The 24,263-nt window shown below is 40.5% G+C and overlaps 1 protein-coding gene across 1 annotated transcript in view; it reads left to right on the top strand.

Moving 5' to 3' along the window:
- wtip (WT1 interacting protein) overlaps window positions 1-24,263 on the top strand; it is a 42,594-nt gene that overhangs the window by 12,769 nt on the left and 5,562 nt on the right. The window contains exons 2-6 of the mRNA XM_036136460.1: window positions 2,877-2,978; window positions 20,082-20,149; window positions 21,150-21,212; window positions 21,955-22,085; window positions 22,246-22,297. Of these exons, the coding sequence (XP_035992353.1) occupies window positions 2,877-2,978; window positions 20,082-20,149; window positions 21,150-21,212; window positions 21,955-22,085; window positions 22,246-22,297 (416 nt within the window). The remainder of the gene's footprint in view (window positions 1-2,876; window positions 2,979-20,081; window positions 20,150-21,149; window positions 21,213-21,954; window positions 22,086-22,245; window positions 22,298-24,263) is intronic.

Genomic DNA, 24,263 nt, shown 5'->3' on the forward strand with positions numbered 1-24,263 from the left:
GAAACATTTATTTATTTCATTCAGTTTAACTGAATGAAATATATATATATATATATATATATATATATATATATATATATATATATATATATAGAGAGAGAGAGAGAGAGTCTTTGCACACTGGGTGATGCATTTCGTGGGTTTATCTTAGTTAGTTTGATGATTGTGACTTAAAGGTAGTAAAAAATTTAGTTAATTGGGAAATGCAAAAAAACAGCAGCTGTTCAATCTTTTCTCTCAATAGATTAAGTAAGACGCTTCTGAGGATTTCTTTAGTTCAGGTGTGACTTCACACAAGCAGGGTTCCCCCAGAAAATGGGGTAATCCTGGCGGTAGGTGCAAGTTTGGAGGGGGTGGGGGAAGGGGAGCACCCCCCACCCCCCGATGCAGCTAGAAGGAGGGGTGCATTGTGAACGTAGTGCGTGTTGAGCTAATAACTGCTAGCACGTTAGTTTATTTACATTGGGAGGTTTTCTCCCAGACGGGAACTTTAATGTCAATCTCATTTGCTTCACAACTTTTGGAAGGCCGCGGTTACGTACATCTTTCTACCTCACGTTTTCCTTCCACTCAACTTTCCATTAATATGCTTTGGGAGTAGCTAGCTTCTTTACCAATGACTTTTAGCAGCTTGCCCTCTTTGTTGGGTCAGCAGTCTTCCAGACCATTGTGAGGGCCACAGCATATCACTGCTCTGTTACAAATCATTATGTAATATATAGGGCTGGGCAAGTTAACGCGTTAATTTCGCATTAATTCATTAGACTATTAACGGCGATATTTATTTTATCGCGCATTAACGCATGTTGCTCACATGCTTTCAGTCAGTGTCAGTCAGCCAGCACTCTCCCGCTCCCCCTCCCCTCTCGTACATGGCTCAGCGGCGCCAGCCAATCAGCACGCAGGCTCAGCCTGGCCCGCCCACTCAGCTCTCACACAAACTTAATACACAAACAGCTGAGAGAGAACGCAGCAGCGAAAAAACATGAACAGAGGAAGTAGCACCGTTCGGCTTTATTTTAATACCGTAAATGAAATCAAGCTGTATGTTTTGTAAAAAGCCGGTTCATTTCAATGGAAACACAACAAATTTATCTAAGCACGTGAAAAAAACATGAAAACGTCGAGCCCCAGAAACGGAGAGAGGAGATGAAACTTCTCTCATTGCCCCGACAGACCCACAGACGTCTCTGACTGAGGCGTTTCAGTCCTCCAGGGAACATCCAGGTAGATCAGTGGATGGATGGATGGATGGATGTTACTGGAGCCCACACATAACATGTAATTAAGACCTTGAAAGAACCCAGTACATATATTAAATAGTGTTATTTAAGATAAGATAACATTAGCTAATCCTTTTTTTATCCCACGACGGGGAAATGTATAGGATTAAAGCAACAGGCAGGTGCACACAACACAGACAAAATTACATAAGGATTGAAATATATAAGAGGTGGATTAGCGAAAAAACACTGAACATAACATTATTATTATTATTATTATTATTATTATTATTATTATTATTATTATTATTATTATTATTATTTAATTGTAATAATAAAATAAAAAACACAAAACCCAAAAGGTCAACAGTTTCATGATACATCAAGCTTAGGGACTGGCTAATATACAGCAGGTCAAAAAAGGCCATATTTTGCCTGCAGTGCTTGCTGTTCTCTTATGAAGAAAAGATCAACTAGTGCACTAAATTCAATAGATGGGTTGAAAATATCCAGTATAAAATAAGTGCTACAAATGTTACAACACTTTTGTTCATATGGCAGCAGAACATTAAAATAAAAGTGCTCTTTACACTACTTTTGAATTCATTCTTGGAGTTTGTAAATACAATGCGATTAATCGCGATTAATCGCGATTAATCAGGGCGATTAAATATTTTAATCGTTGCCCAGCCCTAGTAATATAATGTTCTAAGAAACTGAATTCTGGGTTTTCACTAGCTGTAAGTCATAATTATCAACTGCAAAACAAACACTAGAAACTTATCACTCAGCCTGTTATGGATTTATATCCAAGTTTCCTTTTTTAAATTTAATCACAAAAATAAATCAACTTTTCAATGATATGCTAAGCTATGGAGGTGCACCTATATACATATTGGTGTTCTTTTAAATTGAGAGGGTTTTGAGTTAGTACGGTAAACTAAGTGCATTTGAAGGAAAAGTTTTCTGTTTGCTGTAATAAGCTGAATATTTCTTCGTTTTAAAATCTTTGTAAAATTCAAGGTAATAAAAAAAACGACTCTGGCTAATCAGGTTGACTTGTTACAAGGCAAAGTACAGGAACTTCGTCTTCCAGCCTTCCTGTCGTGGAATGCGTCTCACATCCACAGCGTTTCCTCTCAAGGCTTTTTATATAATCTTCAGCTTTCGTCAAGTCGCCTGCCTTTTAACAGTATGATGTAATGCGTTGAAAACGACAAAAAGGGAGCCTTCTACTGCTGAAGTCCCAATTTCCTCATGAAACATTGCCTCTGATTTAACATTCACACTTGTGATTTGTGCTCTCCTATTCCTGCAGGGCTGCGCATCTGAAACAATTTGTAAAAAAAAAAAAAAAAATGTTTTAATGACAAACCTTTGAAATTCCTGCCGCTGTTTGCCTTCAAAGCCGCTCGGAAACATCAGAGAGCCGAGTGATGATTGTACAATGGTAGAAATAAAGCCCTGATAGAATGACAGCTAACAAGAAAAAGAGTCTGGGATGACATTGTTGAAAATCCAGTAATTCTTCATTGTGTCTGCATCTTCGCCGGGTTTTGCTGTCTTACTCATCACCAGCTCAGCCTCTTTATTCTCCGTTTTTTCTGAATATATTCAGTAGCAACCAATAACTGAGCCAATTGTCTCTGACAGGTATCTGCGTCAAATGTGGGAAAGGTGTGTACGGTGCCAGCCAGGCATGCCAGGCCATGGGGAACCTCTATCACACCAACTGCTTCACCTGCTGCTCCTGTGGTGAGTAAAAGAGTCCTACCCATGAAAATAATCCCATTTATTCACATTTCAACACCAAACCCGGATGTAGTTCATTAGAACTTTAGATGACGAACCAGCACAAAGTTTTGTATAACTGTGAAGTGAAAGAAAAAGGGTCTATGGCTAATTTTTTTTTTTTTGGTTACAAATTAAAGCCTGAAAAGAGTGATGCATCCTATACTTCTACTCTCACACCCCTAAATAAAATCCATTGCAACCTTGGGCCCGTGCAAATCACCTAGTTTGTGAAACCATTATTTAGTTTAATGTCAGCATGAATCCAGCTGTGCTGTGAAGGTCTTAGGGTTTTGTTAGGAAACATCAGAGCATAAAGTACCTCATTAAGACCAAGGAGCGCCCCTGTGAGGTCAGCGATAGACGTCGTGGAGAAGTTTCAAGCGGGGGTTCGGGTTAAATACGTCAGAGTGTGCCACAAGATGTTTTGTTTGCAGTTTGCCACTAGCCGTGTAGGAAAGACGGCAGACATGTGGAAGAAGATGCTTTGCTTAGGTGAGGTCAAAATTATTATCATTTTTGGCCCGACATTGGCTAACACTGCACATCATTTTGAATTTACCAGCTCCTATATGAAACGTGGTAGTGGCAGCATCATGCCGTGGCGATGCTTTTCTTCAGAAGGGACAGGGAAGGGGGTTAAAGTTGATGTGAAGAAGACTTGAGCAGGTTCTCCTCAAGGGGCAACCCTTGAGGAGAACCTGCTGGACGCACCTGGGTAGAGGTTCTCTCTCCTGCGGGACAGCCACCATAAACATCGATCCAGACCCACAACTGGCTGGTTTAGAGCCAATCATATTCGTGTTTTAGACCTTAGCGTTGTGGTTCACAGACGCCAGATCCTGTCTGACTGAGCTAGAGCTATTTTTCAAAGGAGAATAGGCGAGACTTTGGGACCGTCTGTGCAAATCTGGTAAATACCTCAAAATAAAAGTGGTTCTGCAAAGTCTTTTAGGAACCAAAAATAACCTTATTTGAACCAAAACTGTGAACTGGAGATTGATATTTAGCTCATTTAAATCAGTTTTCACAAAAACAAGTGATTGTAATGGCAAATTGTGATGGAATAATGAAAACATAGAATCTACAGCCAAATAATCTGCCTTGACTTGTAGAAAAAGAGATAGCTGACTTTGCATTCAGCTCTGCTTCAGGAACTTGCTGTCGTCAGTGTTAAACGCTTTAAGAAATCCAGGGAGGCCTGTTGCTGCATCCATACACGCAACCTAAAGTTAAAGATGAACCATCAGGCTGTTCATAAGTGCAACGTTACAAATTCAGCAAACCAAGTGCGATTTTAAGTTTCAAGTTCAAGGTAAAGTCGTGGTAGAGTTTAAGCAGCAGTAAAATTTACATTTGTGACGGTAGAACATGCCTCTCTAAATACCCGACAGTGGTTACTAATAGAATTTAAAGGTTATCATGGTGTCACCCTAAGGTGCCTCTCTCTGCAGTGTGTGTATATATATATATATATATATATATATATATATATATATATATATATATATATATATATATATATATATACTTTTTTAAAAAAAATTTTTTTATTTCTTACCATCCGCCTCACTATTCGTGGTGGTAAATTAAACTAGGTTCCGCGTCCAGACTTATCTGCCAAGATTCAACATTTCTTTATTAGCCTTTCTTGGGGATAGGCCTGGGCAATATGTGAAGATTTTTAAAATATCGAGATTTAAAAAAATAAAGAGATATAAGATGTTATGATTATACTTTTATGTATTCCAGTAGGTCATTTTTCAGCCGTTTCTCATATTTATCAATGGCTGTTTGCTAAAAAATGTGCCTGTGAGACTTTTGGGATAACGGTTTGAGTCAGAGATGCTTTTTAATGATTGCTTTATGAAAAGAAAAAACGTATCCAGATAAATATTGTATATTCAGTCTAAAAAATATTGCAATATTAGTTTTGGTCCATATCGCTCAGCCCTGCTTGGGAGAAATTATTTCTGGAGATTCACACACATTCTAATGTGTCATGGCCGTTTTTATTCAAAAATGTTCAGCAACAGGCCAGCCCTCCGGGGCCTTCTGTGTTCTAGCTGATCTGTCTTTCTTAATTCATTAATGGGTTTGATAGACAGGGATGAATAAGTTTTTTTAGATATTGGTTGTGTTTGCAGAGTAGAACCCTGTATCGTCTTCCTGATTTCAATAAAATGTACTCAGAGTTCAAAACATGGCGCATGGCGTCCAACATCATGTTATCCGCTTGCCTTGAGGCAACCGGAGGGGCCAGCGGGTCGTCACCAGATTGTTGATCCGAGATTTGATTTTAACTGTCAGATCTGTCACTATTCCAGCTGTTATAAACTTTATATTTATTGCTCCAACTGTAGATATGGGCAACATTAGGAGAGGTTTGTTGTCTTGTATTTTTCATCGTGAAGAGAGCCCTGTGTCGCATGATGTTTACACTCCAGTGGAAAAAAGTGAGTAAATATGGACTAATTAAAGGTTTCTAGTCACGCAGATAGGTGACATGAGTAAAGTTTAATTATAAAAAGGCTTTAATTAAAGCTGTTTAGCAGAAATTATGGGTTCCAATGCAATGTAGACTGAAAGAAATACCACTTTGTTTCCCAAATGCGAAAATTTCTTTTCTTATCTGAATAAATGTTCTCAAATTAAAGGCTGTTTTTTTGTTTTTATATATTTTTCTGTATAAGATTATGCTACTGCAGAAACTGATTCTAACAGAAATCTGTGCATCTCTGAAGGCACCTAAAAGGATGAAACATGTCAATAAGTTTTGATTTTAAGCCATCTCGCCAGAACCCTAAATCATATTTTGCGCTCCCCCACTTGCCTGCACTCCATCACCAACTCAAGGTGTTTGGGGGGGGGGGGGGGGGGGGGGCTTATGAAATGCAAAGCTCCACAAAGCAGAAGTGTTAAGTAACCGAGCTTCTATATATATCCCAAGAATGAGGAAGTTGGCCACATACAGCAAGGAAACATCACTCCCTTCCACTTTTTTTTTTTTTGCTGTTTTGCTTTAAATAAAACATAATGTTGCTTGTTGCTTTGCTGCTTTGTTAATAAATCATAAGTTGGTTGTGCAGTCCAAACTATTTCATGCTCAAGAAATGTTCCTCCATAATGCGGCAATGGAATAAACAGTTTTATGTTTTTCTTTTCCCCCACAAAGTACAGTAAAGATTTGTGTTTTTCGTGTCCTTCTTTTTCTGGACGCCGCCTGTCACCCGACTCTGGACCGCCTCTCCTGTTTCCCCTGGAAACAAGAGGAAGATGGCTAGAAAGGATCCATTCTTATGTGCGGCATACTGATCCTTCACCTCGACCCCCTGGGCTCTGGAAGAACTGCCTATGATTTACATGTAACCAAAGCCACATAGTTTCCGATTTATTGTGTGTCGGATGAAAGGGGGGCCAGATGCCAAGTGTCTAGTTGCTGAGTTTGCGAGGTGTTCTGTGAAAAAACAAGCCTCGGGTCAGGTTGGAAGCCGTTTTAATCGTCCTTATGATGCTTTTAGAGTTTGCTTAGAGGTCATCTTTCAGCGTCTGAACAAAGAAATCTTCACATCTGGTCTTTGAACCGGATCTAGACCGAAAGGGCTTCAGTTACGTATCTGGATTTAGATGGAAAGCTCACATCCGAGAGATTTATCAGAAAAGTCATTTCCACAATTCATTAGAAGGTCGTTCTCTGAGATTGAAGTTGCTTCGCAGGCGAGCCAACATCTCCAGATAGTTTATTGGTAGCATAAACTATAGTATCTATCGGCTGACCTCTTGTAAATGGGAATGTTTTCTTTTCAATGCAGTGGTTTGCAGGCCTCTGAGAAGTTTAGTTTCAAAGTGCCTGCTCTTGTCATAACACACTCAAGTAATTTATCAGGAGCTGCGTTCTCATGTCTTCAGTTAGATTCTTGGTTTCTTTTCGGGGTTTTTTTTTTTTGTGTGTGTGTTTCGTTTTTTTGTTGTTTTTTTTTCGTGGAGAGTCTGGAACGCCACAGTGAGGCCGGCTTTGCTGAGACATTGCTCGCTGGTAGCCTTGGGCTTTGTTTAACCATGCATAATTGAGCCCTCCTCTTGGCTTACTCCCATGGTTGCACCCTTTTTTCATGAGATGGCCAAGAATGCAACCCTCCCCACCACCACTTCAGCCAGCCAGCCATCCCTGGAGGACCTCAATCACACACACACACACACACACACACACACACACACACACACACACACACACACACACACACACACACAGTCACAAAGTGTACCGGACCCGCTTATCAGAGAGGGCAGGCCTGCTATGGACTCACTTTAAATGGCACACGCAGGCCAAAATGATCGTGTGCTTGCGGTGCCACACGTGCAAAGGAGGAAGTGGTTTGGGTCTGTTGAACACTGATTCTTTTTTTTTTTTTGTTTTGTTTTTTTTTTTGACTTTCAGACCTTGCGGTAAATATGTTGCCTGGTCATGTTGCCTCTGCTGGACTGCGTGCGCACACTTTTTCCTGTGGTCTCGTGGCATGGTTTGCCTTTTTATGAGGCGGGGCTGTGTAAACAGTCATGTGTAGTCGACACCTTACCTGCCTCCTGCTGCAGTCAAAGCGATTCGGTTCAGAAAATCTAAAATTCTTTTTGGGGGAAAAGAAAATCAAGCTACAGAGCCAGGCAAATTTTACCCCTGGAAAAAAACAAAAAAACTAACAAAACATGGCTGCCCACCTAAACTGACAGAACTAACAAGGAGAGCATTAATCAGCTACACTGCAAAAAGGGAACCAAAAGTAAGTAAAAGTTTATTGAAATTAGTGTATTTTTCCTTGATTTAAGCAGGTAAATAAGCCTATTTGCCAATGGGATAAGATTTTTTGCACAAAAATAGGAACAATTAATCTACATTATCTTATTTTAGGGGTAAATATACTAATTCCATTGGCAAATAGAGTTATTTAACTGCTCAAATCAAGGTAAAATACACTAATTTCAAGAAAATCTTACTTACTTTCAGTTCTTTTTTGCAGTGTAGATTAGAGGATCTCGGTAACTTTTAGAAAGATAGGCAACTTTGGGGGCATTTTAGTGTAACAGATTGTCAAAATTACGCTGTAATCAGGCCGTTACGCTGACTTTCAATCAGTGTAACGGCTCTTTGGCTGACATCTGGGCTCCCTTTCCACAGGGTTTCCCCCACTGGCCCTTTCACATCAGCCCAAATTGTAGCACTTCTTCCGGCAGCGGAGCACGGACTCTCCCGGCTCCCCTCTGCAGCCGCTCTCTTGACCCAAACAATGAGCTGCTGCTGGAAGTCTTATAAGGTCTGCTAACATGCGTAGAACAGCCAGAAGAAAACATGAGACCGTCTTTATAGCCAAGATAGACACAAAAAATATTCCCAGGGAGACGGACAATAAAACGAAACACGTTTCGTACGGAAAAGGTGTCTGAGAGCAACATCAAAAGGTCTGTAAAGCTGCTTCATCTGCATCAATGAAGTTGTAAACCACATAACCTAACGCTGACTGTTGTTAGCTTGACGGACAGCCCAGTGACGGGGGGTTGCTGTCGGTCTGAGCTCCCCCTTGGAGCCGCATTGCGCAACGCTGCCCTGCGCGGTTGATCAAGTAAATGCTGAAGCGACGAAACAACAAACCAGTGACAGCAACAAGAAATCCATAATAAGTCCTGTTTGCCGTTTGTGGGGATATTGTGGAAGAAGCTTGCGTCATCAGAATAGCACGGTGGTGGCAGCACCATACTGTGGGGAAGCTTTTTTTTTCTGCAGGGACAGAGTTAATGGTGGATGGAGCGAGAGGCAATTTAAGCACAGCTTTCGTATTGCACGTCCTCATGTTTGCCACTGAATCCACGTCCACACAAAACCACATGTTAACTAGAATGAAAGTATATTTTTAGTCCAGCGGCAGAACAGCAAATCTAAACAGAAAAGAAAAACTTGTTTGGATGCGGTGATTATCAGCTGGAAAGCTGGTAGTCACTCCTCGCTGTGTTTCAGTGTAACGAGGACTCAGGTGTTGAACTGTAGCTGAAACCAGACGGATTTCTACTGAAAAGCAGAAGATTGATTCATTTTCCTTCTCATGCAGGTTGTTTAGATCCAGAAGCAACATATAATTCATGGTTACAGTTTTAAATGTATACGCCGTTCTAAAAGTCAGTAGGTTGCTGGAAACCAGTTGCTGTTCTCATTAGCAGAAAGTCCGACCGGTCGGTGAGTTGTGGCTAATGAGGCAGGAGAAATAGTGTGTTTTTTACACTAAAACTTTTCTACTTTCTTTAAGCTTGTATTTAAAGTAATAAGCTAAAGACGAGATGCTGTGAGAAATGTTTTATAACAAGGACCTGTAGTGCAGTGTTTGTTCCCTCCTGTTTAAGCCAAGGTAATAAATTATTAATCATTTCTTATTTAGGTTATCAATCTTATAATATATGTGTAATTTAAGTCTGAAGTGGATTTTGTTCTGTTAACTGTGCAAAAGAATTTTTTAGAAAAGATTTTATAGAAGCAGCGGAACAGATTCGTTGAAAAACGATCGAGGCCCTGGGTAAAAAAAAAAAAAAATTGACTTCAAAGCAGAATTTATCCGCTTTCAAAGCCCAGATGCAGAGACTTAAAAATTGCACAATAGAGAAAATCAGCAACATTTTTCAAGTGGGAAAGCACTCATTAATCCTCTCTTCTTCACAGCCCTTTTGGCACAAGAGTTAGTTTGACCTTAAAAAGTGCTCATATGGGTGCTGGGATTTGGGTTATATGCTCAAAATGAGTTTTAGCAATTAGTAATCACAGAGTTTTTGAATGTTTATGATGCATTTGTTGAATGGGTTTTGGGTGCATCTCAACAAATAAGAATATTATTGAAAAGTTAATTGCGTTCCTTCCCTAAGTAAAATACATTACACACAGAGTGATAATTTAAAGCCTTTATTTCTGTTAATTGTGTTGATTTTTCGCTTACAGCTATTGAAAACACAACAACTAAGATCAGAGTGTTACATCAGGTCAATAAAGATTCTTTTTTTAAACAGAAATGTGGGTTTAAAGAAAAGTATGTTTAATACCTGCCTAAAAGTTATTTTTTAAAGGTACTTATGATCTGGCTAATGAGCCTCGTCGGAACAGATACTCCAATTTATTGATTTACTGGTCTGTATGGACACACATGGCCGTCTTATTAAGCATGGCCTACCAGTACCTGGTTATACCGCCTCTTGTCTTCAGAACTGCCGGAAATCTTCATAGCATAAATTAAACAAAATGTTGGAAACAGTCCTCAGAGATTCTGGTCCATATTAACATGATAGCACCATGCAGCTGTTCATGCATCCATGCAACTCCGTTCCAAAGGTAAACACCTTTGAGATGCAGTTCTGGATTGAGATCTTGCTAATTTGCAGGCGATGTGAGTTTGGTGAACTCATTGTTGAGTTCATAGGAACCAGACCGAGAAGGTTTGCGCTTTGGGATCATTATGCTTTTGGAAGTAGCCATCAGAGGATGGGTACTCTACGGCCACATAGAGATAGACATGGTCAACTACAATACTCATCAGCAGGGAGGCTTTGCTAACAGAAGTATCGTTCATCAGATATCTTCTCTTCTCTGTATAACCAAGAGGTGGTTGTGAGTTAGAATCCCAGCAGATAATCAGTTTCTGAAATACTCAGACCTCTAGTCTGTCGCTAACAACCACAGTAGGGCGGCACGATTTTGCCAAAAATCTAAATTGCGATATATTTCAACCATAATTACGATTTAATTTAGACTTTTCTCTGCATTAAGCACAAGCAACAAAAATGCCCTGTAGATAAAGATGCTTGTAAACAAAGGACTATTGAACACAAGAAATGTAACTGTTTTTATTAATCAGAGTATTATTATTCAAGAGAATAGATTTTAATTGAGCTGGTTGTCAATCCTTGTGGTAACTTAAACTGCAACCAACAAACAAGTATATGTATTAAACAGTTTGACCGGTACCTAATACAAATCCATAAAGTTTCTGGTAAATCAGTGTGATTATATAAACTCTAAAACAAATAGTAAAATTTGATTATTTCACTGCTGCAACTCTCTTCCCTTCCATGTGGAGGCAAACCTATTTCGAGCGCATTACAGACACCTAAAAATCCATTAATTGTTACAGTGTCAAAAATTGCAGACTTCTGCGATTTGGAAATTTTTAAAATCTGCACTTTTTTTTTTAAACTGCGTTTTTTAAAATCGCGATCGTATTACAAATCTGATTAATTGTTCAGCCCTAAACCGTAGCACATTCAAATCACTTAACACCCCCCCCCCCCCCCCCCCCTGCTGATACTTGAAATTCAGAAAGTTGTCTTCTCCACGTCTACGTGCCTGAATGCTTTAAGTCGCTGCGATGCGATTGGCTGTGTCACCGGAGCTGCTTGAGTCAACAAACAGTTGAACAGGTGTGTCTAATAAAATGGCTGGCCAGTGTAAATGTATGTAAATTGCAACCAGGGCAAATTGCTTTGTGTTCTGAAAGAGTAGCTCAGTTTGTGAGCTTCTCAGATTGTGTAAAATAAATACCATCTGCTAAAAGATGTTGGTAAAAAAAAAAAAAAAATAGGAATAAGTGTTCGGCTGCTCTGCTGGCTTTTCAAAAATCAGTGGAGGGTTGTCACAGATGGTATTATTTCATCCTTGTCCTGTGATATGGTATTTTCGCAAAGGATTTAGAAAAATGAAATAAATTCATAACAGATTTTAACAGCTTGTAGCTCCTTTTGCCAAAATTGTGACTGCAAACCGTAACATTGTGGAACATGCATACAGAGAACGCTTTACATGCAGAAGTTGTTAAATCAAGGCGCCGTGAGGCAAATCAAGTTGATGCAAAACACTACTTGGATAAGCGGGGTGCATTTAGTTGAGCTTGCTTTGTTAATGCACTGCAGAAATGATGCAGATTGTGAGTGTAAGTCGTGTGGAGGAAACGGAGAGAAAAGCATTGCTTTCTCAACTTGACCCTTTGTTTTTATACCAGAGAACAGGGAGATGTGAAACAACCAATAAGATTGTATCATTAATGAATATGATGATTCAAAGCCTTTAGATAAATGTGTAAAACCACCATGGATGGGGTTTTTATTTCATTTAACTTTTTTAGTTTTTGTCTGCAGCAAACAGTGACCGCAGATGCCAGAAGGTTGAGCTGTTTCAGTGTGAATGCCAGCTGCTCTACCCTGGGTCTGGATGCTTAAAGCCTCTAACCTATTTTCTAATCAACGTGATTGCACAGTCAGGGATGTGATTGCATGTTTTCAGCTGCTGAACGGCACAGCCTCACTGCAACTACAACTTCAGATTTGTAAGTTTGGAAAATAGGGGGGGGGGGGTATTGTAAAGAAACACACAAAAGGACCTTGCAACAAGTTCCTTCCTCTGAGGAAAAGCATTCATCTCATGTTGAAACACATCGGCAGGCGTATGACGTATAGGAAGTTGACAAATATTTCTTGGTGGAATGTGACCAACGTCTGGATCAGCTTTTTTTTTTTTTCAGTTCTGTCTTGTAAGAAGTCTTGTGAATTACAAGCTAGGAATACAACATTTTAATCAAAGCGTTTTCAAAACTATTGCTTTCTTATGTTGGATGGCTTAAAGAAATGAGTGTTGCTGCATCTGGCTTTATCCTGGACCGAGGAGGAAAGTTATTATTGGTGTTTTGTGCAAATTCATTCCCATGTTGGGTTAGTTCTTCTTTGTGTTCTGCTCTTTGTGTTGTGGTTTAGATTCTAGTTTTGCTATTAGTACTTAGTTTCTGCTCTTGTGTGTTGTTCAGCTCCCTTTATATTTATTTGTGTGTTTAGTAGTCAGCTTCTCTTACCCCTCATTCACACAGACTCAGTCATCCATGTCGTTCCGTCACAATTAAACGCCATCCTAGTCAACGGGGTATTTCACAGAGAACCCTCCCAACCCTCAGTAATACGGAGTCTATTTGTGACAGATGACGGGGCAAAGCAAGTAAATTTCTAAAAACCAGATGAGCTAGACAGGAAGACAGACACAGGGAGTGTGAAACTGGTCCGCTATATTTCAAAGTAAAGGAGGGAGGGGGGGGGGGACTGCCTGGATGCGTGGACACATCCTGCACACATCCAGTTTGGATTGCTGATGGTACAATTTGCAGTGGAAGGACGATGCGTTCAGGGAGCGTAGTCGGTCTGAAGGCAGCCTTAGCCTCTCTGCCCGGGTTTCTCTCCCAGCTGTGCTGCATTTTCCTGATTAGTCACACCTACTTCTCGAGTCAATTATCCTCCTTCCCCGTGGCTTAAAAGCCAGCCAGTTTTCCTCCTCGCCTGATTCTTCCATTGCCCGTTCTCTGTTGTCCATTTCCAGACATGCCGGTTCCTCCATTGATGAGCTCTTGTAGTTCCAATGGTGCCTGATTTTATCTCCGGTTTTTAGGTTTCTAGAAAACCAAATCCAAAAAGACCTTCTCTATCCTGCCTACACTTTGGTCCTTTAAAAACACAAAACTAGACTTAACTGGCATTTTTAAAACATTTGAATCTGATCATTTTCACAATTGGATTGAATTGGACAAGTAATTCGGAACTTGAATGAGATTTGACGGGAGGATATCCAGATAAATCATCTTTCTTTTAGTGTGTTAAACTTGACAGATGTTCCAGTAGTTCATGCGAAATGGTAGTTTGCATTTATTTAGAGTTTATGCATGTGATATCCTTTCTTGCACTGCTAATGCTGCTACAAAAGAGATGCAGCGCTCAGAAATTTGGGGTCGAATTTCCGGCTTGTGGGAAGTTTTTATCATCGATACCGATTTTAGCCGCTGTCTCTTTAACAACCATAATATATATATATATATATATATATATATATATATATATATATATATATATATATATATATATATATATATAAACACAGCATTGAAGCCATTTTTTCTAGCCATTCTTTCATGGGTTGTTCTTGATTAATTATATCAGAAGACAAAATGGTCATTGAGTTTAGCATTTTATATTAGCAATACACAATTAGCATTCTGAAGAAGACTAGCATTACTACAATGGTTGTCTCTGCGTATTTACTAGAAAATTTTCCTCCTTTAACTCTTAAGATTTCCTAAAGCAACATCACTAAATGTGGCACTTCCTATTACAGGTGGAGGCTGGTAGCTCACAACGATAATACCCAACACCTTGGCTGTACTTTGTTTTCCCTTCCTGTTATCTGCTTTAGGTGTCGCTCTTTCAACGTTTGAATAAACTGCTGTCATGACTGCATTTTTAACAGTTTCACTGAAAATATCTAAGTTTGTCTTGGAAAAATATCAGAATTTCCAGTTGGCCAATTCCAGTCAACGGACGATTTCTGAGCACTTCCGAGTGAATATCACTCTGTTGCAATATTCATATCACAAAGGACTGTTTGGAGTGCAGAAATTGTTGACTAATGCAGTATAAATCTAATTGCTATGAACATTTTGATTTGTAATGTAATATTTAGAAGTTGGACAGAGGCTCATGGCATCAGATGTTCACACTGGACACTAATAACAGGTTAAAATGCTAACACTAGCGATGGAAGCCCAGGTGACAAAGAGAGGAAAGAAGAAAACAGGCATATATCATTTTCTTCATATCATCATTGAAATTTTCACTGTTACCATTGCCATTGGAACATTTTCTAATGTTATGCAGTCCTGTAGCAGCTTGTTATACTTGTGTTGCTCCATAAAGAACAGAACAGCATAAAGTGCAATACTTTACTCAACAAGTACTTGGCAGGTGTTTATTCCTGCATTTTAGTTGAAGACAGTATTAAAACAGAAAAAGCACAACCCCATTAAAAAGCAAGTCGGATAATTTTGGCTCCATTAGGAATAACTTGTTTCTCTGGTTTAAATAAATAATGAACAATGACAAACAATTAAAGATTAAACATATTTTTTGTGTATATCCAATGACAACTGTGATATTTTTACTCACGGTTATTTCTCTGAAACCACCATAAGCTTTCAGAGTATAAATATTTCTAAACTATATTGCTAAGTATTTTAAAGTATGCATCAAAGTAGGAGAGGTTTATTTGGGCATTTATGTGACAAAAAGTGGTATCAAGGAGCCCATCAAATTCAACAATTTTGATTTCTGGCTAATTGTTTGGTCTAAGTCTTTTGTAGATGAATCTGGATCTCCTGAATCTTTCACACTAATATTTAGTTCAGTTGTTTGGGAAACATGTTTCGATACGTTGGCGCCGTATCGTCCTTGCTTAGTTTAACTAGCTTTAACCTCAACCGTTTCCGTCTTTAGGTTCTCCAGAAAAGATTAATTCAAAACCAAGTTGCTTACTATCTTGCAAATTTATGAATCTTCCCTGTAGATTCAGGAAGTGTTCAGACTTGAATGCAATACAAAGTCAAATAAAAAAAAAAACCCGACCCGGAATAAGGTAAGAAAGTCCTTCTCTCATAAAAGCTGGCAGTGGGTAGACATTGTCAGCTGCCAAAGCTGCACCTTTTAGTCAAATAAAGACGTTTTAGTCAAATAATACCTCCGCCGCGATGACACATCAGTTCACTTTTATACCCTGAAAGCTGATATCCATGGCAACAGCCTAAATCAAAATGAGTGCATTAGCAGAGTGAGGCCTGTTTCCTGAAAGAACAGATATTACGTGCAGCCAGCTTTAAGAGGAGCGCATGTTGCGCTTGTGGAGTCCTGAACAAACACACTGTGAGGTTGCATGGTGAGAGGAGACAATATCTCATATTTTTATGTCACTGTCAAAGACGTCAGCTGACTTTGGGCGACTATCAAGGGTTTAAACCTTCACCAGCAACCCCCCAGGTTCTTACACAGTCTGGGAAGGTATGGAATTTGATTAAAGTATTTCCCAGGTCTGGATTAGTACAGAAAAATAATCCATCCGTCCGTCCGTCCGTCCGTCCGTCTGTCCACCTAAAGCCCCGGTTCTGTCAGTCTGCTCCAGGGCAGCTGTAGCTACAATGCAGTTTATCATCTTCAGCATGTGAATGAGTGAGGGTTATTAATGTAGCGTGAAGCGCTTTGGGGTCCTTAGGGCTTGATGAAACGTTATACGAGTACATGCCATTTGCCATCCATCAGCAGCAGAACTTTTTTTGATCACGGTTCATAATCTGTCACATTTACTCTATAAAAGTTAACAGGCCAAAACGGGAATCAGAAACACAGTCAGTGGAAACGGGGTGTGATGCAAAGAAAAGAAAATACCAAAAAATATATAGAAATAGAATTTAATTAAATTAAATTTGTGATTAAAGCATTTCTTATCTCCTTGATTCATAAAAATATTTAACTACAAAGTCAAGCAAATCGGCCTGGTGCTGCATTTGGCCAGGAGCGGTGTCTAATCTTCATCACTCCACTGTCGCTACGCGCTCTTTCAGGAGTGAACACTGCAGGTCAATTCCTCGATGCGATCTGCTGGGTTTCCTTACATAGAAAACATATTAATCAATATGTATGTAGTGCCTTGAAATGACGTTTTGTAAAATAAAATTGAATTGAATCTCTGGTAACTGTTCAAAAAAAAGAAAAAAGCTACTTTTTGTTGCTATTAACTGCAATGCACATGATTGCGTTTCTTTTGCTTAGGCCGCATCGGTTAATTCCAGTCCTGCATATTTTATATACTTGATGTCTAAATCTAGAGAAACTGGTTTTAGTAATTAAACCAAAAGCAGGAGTCAACGTTTGACCCAAAGAGCATTTCTATTTTGATCGAGGAATGTTTAATCCCGGAGTAAAACCAATTGCATTAGGTGCTAAGAAGGGTTTACTTCTTAAATCAAGCTCCCAGAAGACTCCAAATAAATTATAAACTCTAAACAGAGCTGATAGCTTTAGTATCCCCTGCAACACTGAGGATGTTCAGCCTCTCCGCAGCGCTGTCTGGTGACAAAAGGCCACAGGGATGGGGGAGAAGGAGGCACGGAGCCCTCCACCCCCTCCCTTTTTCTCCGTTATTCTCAGTTAGGGAAGCGGGCAGGGAGTGGGTGCTGGAGGTGCAGGAGGGGGGGTGGGGGGGGGGGGGATGAATGGGACCAGCTAGTGACCTCAGACAGAAAGAATGTCCCCGTTTGCTCAGTCGGCCCGCTCCCCTAGCAGCGCTCCACACAGTCATCAGAACTGGGGCCTTTGTGTTCACCTTCCAGACCCCAAACTGCAGAGCAGAGGCCACAGACCAGACCTCCTCGCCACTTTCTCAGCTTTCAGGACGGCATATCACCAACCAACCGTCTTGCTCCCAAAAAGAAACTTACAAAGAAAATTGGACATCCGAACCTCTTAAAAGTCGCGCCTATTGCGTGTAGAGCATTCCTCTGCATCCCCGGATATCTTATGTGTCTGTTAGTGCCTTGCCATTTCCCAGCTCTTTGACACCGGCCAGGCTATCGAACTATTTCAGTTGCATAGATTTCAGTGTAAAAACCGAGAAAGACGGGAGTGGGCGGTGGCTGGGCGCGCGGAGGGGGCGTCCATCGTGGGGGCCCAATAAAACCAGCGGTGACTCTGGAATACAATTAAATCTGACTAATCCAGCAGATTTATGAGATCCATGGGTTTCGTCTGCCAGGCTTCTGGGTGAAGTTATCGCGCTGCCAGAGAAACACGGCCGCTGGTACATGAATTTGAATAGGCGAGCTGTGTTAGATGCGTGGCGGGGGGCTGCAGAAGCCAGCTCGCAGCAGATTTTTTTTTTTTTCTTTTTTCTTTTTTCTTTTCAGACTGGATTCAAACTTGGATTCTGGTGAATGAAAGAGCTCGGCCGGAGGAATTCAGTCCTCACATTGGTAGAAGCCCAGTAGCGCTGAACAGCTATTAAAGCTTTTAAATACCAAAGCGGTGATTCCAAAATCTTGCACGTAGATCAAAAACAGCAGCTTTATTATCTACTTTAGGAGTTAAGTTGAACCTTGCAGTCATAGTTTTTGTTGGAATCTCTGAGTTAGGCTCTGGAGCATCCCTTCTCGCGTCCATCGCTGCTGGTATTTCTGGCAGTGGTGTCCATAAGCAGAGAAAGACAGAGCAGGACCTTTGGGAAACAGCATGCCTTATTGATTGTGTAAATGTTGTGAATGGAGCTGTGTCAGGATCAATGGTTGCATTAAGCAGACGGACGCTTAAAAGTCACCAATTCGCCCCGAGCCATCTGCTCTGTGCCGACCTGCTGCTGCAGGGAGATTCTCCGAGACACAAGCAGTGAGATGCATTGTGCTGCACATTCCAGGCACGCTGCAAATGCACTTAGCCATTACACATGTTCTTAACTAGCAGTGACATTAAACACAAGAGGAACTAAAAGCATTTTCATCATCCTTTGCAAACTGTCTGCTTTTTTTTTTTTTTTTTTTTTTTTGCATAACAGTTCTAAAATGCATTGCACTGTCTGCTTTTTTTGTGCTTATTCTGTTGCATAGTTGATTTAGAATTACAGGTATTGATGTGCCCTGTTTTGTTTGCATCTTCATGACATTCTGAGGTTGCAGTGGGTGCAACGGTAGCTGATATCCTGATATTAACATTTATGAATGATACACTGGATTTTTTTTTTTAAGAAAGGATTATGTGGTCTGGCTGTGAACAGTTAGTATTTTCCCTAAAGTAGACAACTACCTGAACAACCTAAAGGATTTATTTTTTCATTCAATTTAATTCAGTGTATTTATTTTGCACCGAGTCACAACGGGTGTCCTTTTGAGGTTGGGCCGAATGATAATTCAATAACAATATATATATATATCGATCATTAGACGTGTAGTGAAATAGAAAAAAAGGGGTCAACAAAAAGTTCAATAGAAGAAGAGTTTTCCTGCCTTTTGCATTCTAGCCTATCATGTAGGTTAATGCTACAGTCACTATATCCTACCAACCAATCACAAACACAGATCCAGGAACGCTTCGTCGCCAGCCTCCAACCTCTTCAAAGAGTTCAGAGAGCACGGGTTCTTAAGTTTTCTTTTTTAAAATTTGCACTTTGGTAAAAGTTGGCTGAATAAAGGGCTGAGTTTGAATTCAGTGTTTGGTGGGTTCGGTATCTAAAACTAAGTTGTTAAGCAACACCATAAAATGGTCAGGGCTGCACTTAAACATATATTTTGAATTTGTTGATAATTATAATAATAATCAACATCGATCAATGTTCAATTCAATTTTATTTATATAGCGCCAATTCACAACACATGTCATCTCAAGGCACTTTCCAAAGTCAAATTCAAATCAAATCATCCATTCTAATGACGTTACCAATAGCATTTATTTATTTGTTATTTATTGGTTAATGGATTTTACCGAAACAATTATCATAAATACTCGTAAGTTGTATCTATAACCTTATTGTTACTTGTACTAGCTTGTTTCTGACGTTTAAGAAGTTGATATTATGTAGCTGGGTTAATTAGTCAGCCACTCTGCTTGGCTAGCCAGCAGACATCCAGCTCCTAACTTACCAACTGGGGCCTCCTAGATTATAAGGCACCTTAAGTGAGTGGAAGTTTTCCTGACACCCGAATTCATCTGCCTGACAATCAGGAAGTGTAGTTGCTTTCCTTCAACCAGCTGACCAGCAGTGTCAGCAGAGAAGATGCTCTACTCTACAGCCCATACATTCAATTTGGCACTTTCTATGACGTTTTCTTGAAGGGACTTTAAGCGATAGGTCTGATTGGAGGGAAAATGTCTTTTGTACTTTTTTTTTTTTTAAACCTTGTTAGGTGTGGTTGGTCCATGCCTGCTCTAAAGTATGGATCTGCTGTAGCTGGTCAGTAAAAACCTCAGCTCCTCAGTCACACAGCTGCCTCCTCTGGATGCTTAAACTTGCTTTCCCCAATTTCTCTTTCTCTGACTAACCCAGGCACATTTTGTGCAAAAACCCCCACGTTAATTTCAACAAGCTTGATTGAGTTAATAGAAAACTGAGAGAATCATTGCAGTGGAAGGGGAATTTCAGGTCAGAGAGGATGTATTTTATAAATGTTTCTACTAATAGATTTTCTTTGTGCTTTCTTTCAGGGAGGAGGCTGCGGGGGAAGGCCTTCTACAACGTCAACGGGAAGGTGTACTGCGAGGAGGACTTCTTGGTGAGTCCCTGCTCACTCATGTTCAGGGATTTTACTTCGGCGGGCTGCAGTGCTGCCATCACCACTGCAAGCACAGAGTTCTTGGACAAATGCTGGTGCCAGGCTCCTGGTCCATCTGCTTCTGATTAGCGGGGCAGACCCAGCGACCGCTGTCCTGGTGCCTGAACTCACCTTTTGTTTGAAAGTCTTACGTGAAAGCGGACGAAATGAGACTCCAAGTTGCTAAAGCAAAGCAGAAGAAGCCATTAACACACAGAGGAAGAAGCTCCCGATGGTTCCCATAAACAGCTTCATAATCTAGATGAACACATAGCACATGCCGCTGACCACACTTCCTGTTTATAGGCCGCTTCCCCTTAAAGATCGACTCGCTGATATGTTCGGAAAAACTCTGAGATTCCTCTTTTGCATCGCGCCGTCACCACCCCTCCGACGCTGGAGGCCAGAAGACGGGATGAAGACTAATCGCCTCCCATCTCCCTGCTGCGGCTGAGACTTTGACTGGTCTGCACCGTTCCCCCTGGGGGGTGCTGTAGGCTGTAGGCTGTGGGGTGGAGTGGGGGATTGGTTGGTTGGTGACAGATGGTGGATTTGGAGAGGCATCGGGGCACGGGACAGGGGGCCTACAACCACCTCCCACCTCCACCTTCATCTGTGTCATCAGGTCGTGACCCGGTGGGGGCTTTGTGCCGCAGATGGTCATTTTTATCATCTGACGGAGCTCAGCAAGGCGCTAGCATCATAATGTGGAGTGTTTCTATAACTGTGTGTAAAACACACTTCACCCTATCAACAACACGCATTACATTTGAGGATAGCTGAGAGACTGGATCTTCTGTTGGCCATCCTTATCTGAACGATAGAGCGCAGGAGCGCCCTCTGTAGGTGACTCTGAGATGGCCCGGTTTTCCTGTCGTGTGATGTGAGGTACCGGTGCATAAAATGTATCAAACTGTCTGAGCTGAAGGAAATAAACCATGCGCTTCATCTTTCCCCACAGTACTCCGGTTTCCAGCAGACGGCCGAGAAGTGCTTTGTGTGCGGTCACCTCATCATGGAGATGGTAGGAAACCTTCGCCGTGAATTTTGAGAAGATGCGTAAATGGGCAAATGTATTCACCCACAACCCCAGAGCGTTCGTCGCCTCTTTAACATGTTGCAACCGCAAACCCCAGTGGGTTTTGTTTCGACTTCATAGACTGACACCGAGTAGAGCGTCATTCTGCATTGGAAGGAAAATGACAAGGAGTTTTAAAAACAAACTCTTTGCGTGTAAATACAGCTGTTTTATGAAGCTCTAATAAGTTCGTTGGAGAACATCGATGAACAGACACAACCATGAGGACCAAGGAACACAGCAGACCAGTCAGGGTTGAAAGTGCGCAGAAGTTTAAAGCACTTAAAAACAGGGCAATTCGGGGTAGAAAGCCCATTACAGGCTGGAATAAACTACCAGGGATGTTTCAACCCCAAACACGCAGCCTGAGCTACGAGACAATAGTACAGATCAAAGCACATTTGTGTGTCCAGACCTAAATCTGTTTGGCAACACGTGACAAGACATGAAAACTGATGTTCACAGACGCTCTCCAAGTCTGACTTTATCTGAGCTATTACGCAAAGAAGAATGAGCAGATAGTTCCGTCTCTTGGTGTTCAAAGCTGTGAAAGGTGTTTCTTCAAACTATTGATTCAAGAGGGGGGGCTGAATACAAGCGTATGCCACACTTTTTTACATTTTTTTGTTTGTATTAGATGGAAACGTTTCTTATTGTCTGCTTGTCCGTGTCTGCGTGGGCGCTTTAGATCCTCCAGGCGCTGGGCAAGTCCTACCATCCGGGCTGCTTCCGCTGCGTCGTGTGCAAAGAGGGCTTAGACGGGGTGCCTTTCACCGTGGACGTGGAAAACAACATCTACTGCGTCAAAGACTACCACACGTAAGGAAAAGCCCCCTCTCTGCTGCAGCCGTAAATGGCTGTGATTGGGAACGACGTGGTGCTGGTCGGGGTCGCGGTACTTATTAAGGAGAATTATGGAAATAAGAGAGCAACACAGTGATCAGGACCGTTTTGTAATTTCTGCTCTCTTCCTATGCAGGGTCTTTGCTCCGAAGTGTGCTTCGTGCAACCAGCCCATCCTCCCAGCCCAGGTAAGGAGCAAAATGGGATTCTGTTTAGAATGATTTAAATCATTTGTCTTTTTTTTTTCATCAGTTCTGATGAGTTTATTAAATGATTGTTTGCTTCAGTGTGACCTTAACCATTGACACCCCTGATAAAGTACAAAATCCTTAAAGTAAAGAAACTTGGTGACCCCTAAGATACTACGCTGATTTTTTATTTACAAAAAAAAAAAAACAGAAATAAAAAATCTTGGTGTGTGTTAACAACATACAACACGTGCAAATACTGTAGAGCAGAAAATATTTATTCTGGTATGGAATGGCTCTTAAGGTTTGTCAGTAATTGCTCTGACCGAAGATATAAAGTAAACTTATTGGAGCAGCTGTTTTTCTTGCAAGATCAACACATTTCTGCCTCACTTGAGTGGCATGCTCTCTTGTCTTTCCCATATTGAAGAGGGAGGACATGCATTTGAACCCAGGACTTTCAGGGACACAAGACAGCAATGCTATTTATTCTTTGAGCCCCCCCCCAAACACTGAGTAAGTGTATTAAAATTAAAGGTTGCAGTTTTCTAAATTCTTCAGTGATACTATGCTGCTGCAACAAAGATTAATTAATTTAATTTTACATATCTTTACCAGTCGGGCCATTAACTGAGAAGTGTACTGTGTGATGTATCGCACTCTGTTCCTATTTTGTGAAACTGGGACAATATGGAGACGTTTTTAAAGAGAGCTTGGAGCCAAAATGGCCAAATTAATGATAAAATTGTCAGGTTCCTTTGGGGTGGAATTCATTTTTTCAGCAGATATAATACATTTCTTTATGTAATTTTAGGGTTCTGGAAATAAGGCAACATTTATGAGTCAGGGACCCAGCAAGATAAGATGTGCTTCTAAAGTCAAGAAACTTTAAAAACAAAGGTTGTATAGCTTATTCTGGAAATGCTTTAAATCTAACAGCGTTGTTTTATTTCACCAGAAATAACTATTCTATTCTATTCTATTCTATTCTATTTTTAATTACGTGGATGAACCCACAAGCTATACCAGTTGTGGGATATTCTCCTAGTCATTTTAATTTGACAATAAAAGATGGATTTTCTGTTTTTTTTCTTGGAGCATCCGGAACAGGAAAGTCAGATTGGGTTATAAAAAGCCGGGCTGGTTCTGGAACAGACAAATGAAGCCAAAACAGATGTTTACCAAAATATATGGGAACTAATTACTAGGCAGTCTTGGAATATTGTATTGTCTAAACTATACAGCATAATCTATACAACAGCTGAAGGCTGTGTGGAGGAGTAGTCACGAATCCCACAGAGCTTTGAAAGTTAAAAAATGCAGAGTTTTTGCATTTGAGTCCGTTTTTTAAATCTGATCTCGGTCAAGTTTGCTGAAGGCAGAAGCTGAGGCAGATATTCCGCCTGATTACTAGTTTCTAAAGAAATTAAGAGCTGCACTGATCAGAATCTGTGGCCGACTGCTGAATTTTGTAACTCTTTTACGGCGATAGCGTTTTCTCTTTAGGAATTATAATAACATTTTTAAATAAAAGCAATATATTTATCAATATATTTTCACTTGTAAGCAGTTATTAAGCACCTACATTAGAAAACAACATGGAAGCTTGCCATAGTATGCAACAGAGAGCTGACGCTGTAACTCATTTTAAACAGTTACCATGAGTCTATTCCAGAGAATGCAGCTCTTTAGGTTAACTCAGAGCTTTTCAAAAGGCCGCCAACATTTCCAAATCCAGGCTCGTCCAAGACAGACAACAGTATAAAAGGTCAAAAAGGATTTAACAGCAACTATTATGTACTTTTTATTTTATTTTTTTACCTTTCTACTATCTGGTGAAGTCCTGCTCGCTGTCCTTCTGCAGCCTGAATGAACCACAGATATGTCTTGAAAATACAACTTCCTTTTTAAATAGCTTCTCACATCTGTGCTTCCTTTGAGTTCATTTAAAAAAAGGGTCTATTTT

This window comes from Fundulus heteroclitus, chromosome 4, assembly GCF_011125445.2.
Source record: "Fundulus heteroclitus isolate FHET01 chromosome 4, MU-UCD_Fhet_4.1, whole genome shotgun sequence".
Lineage (NCBI taxonomy): Eukaryota > Metazoa > Chordata > Actinopteri > Cyprinodontiformes > Fundulidae > Fundulus > Fundulus heteroclitus.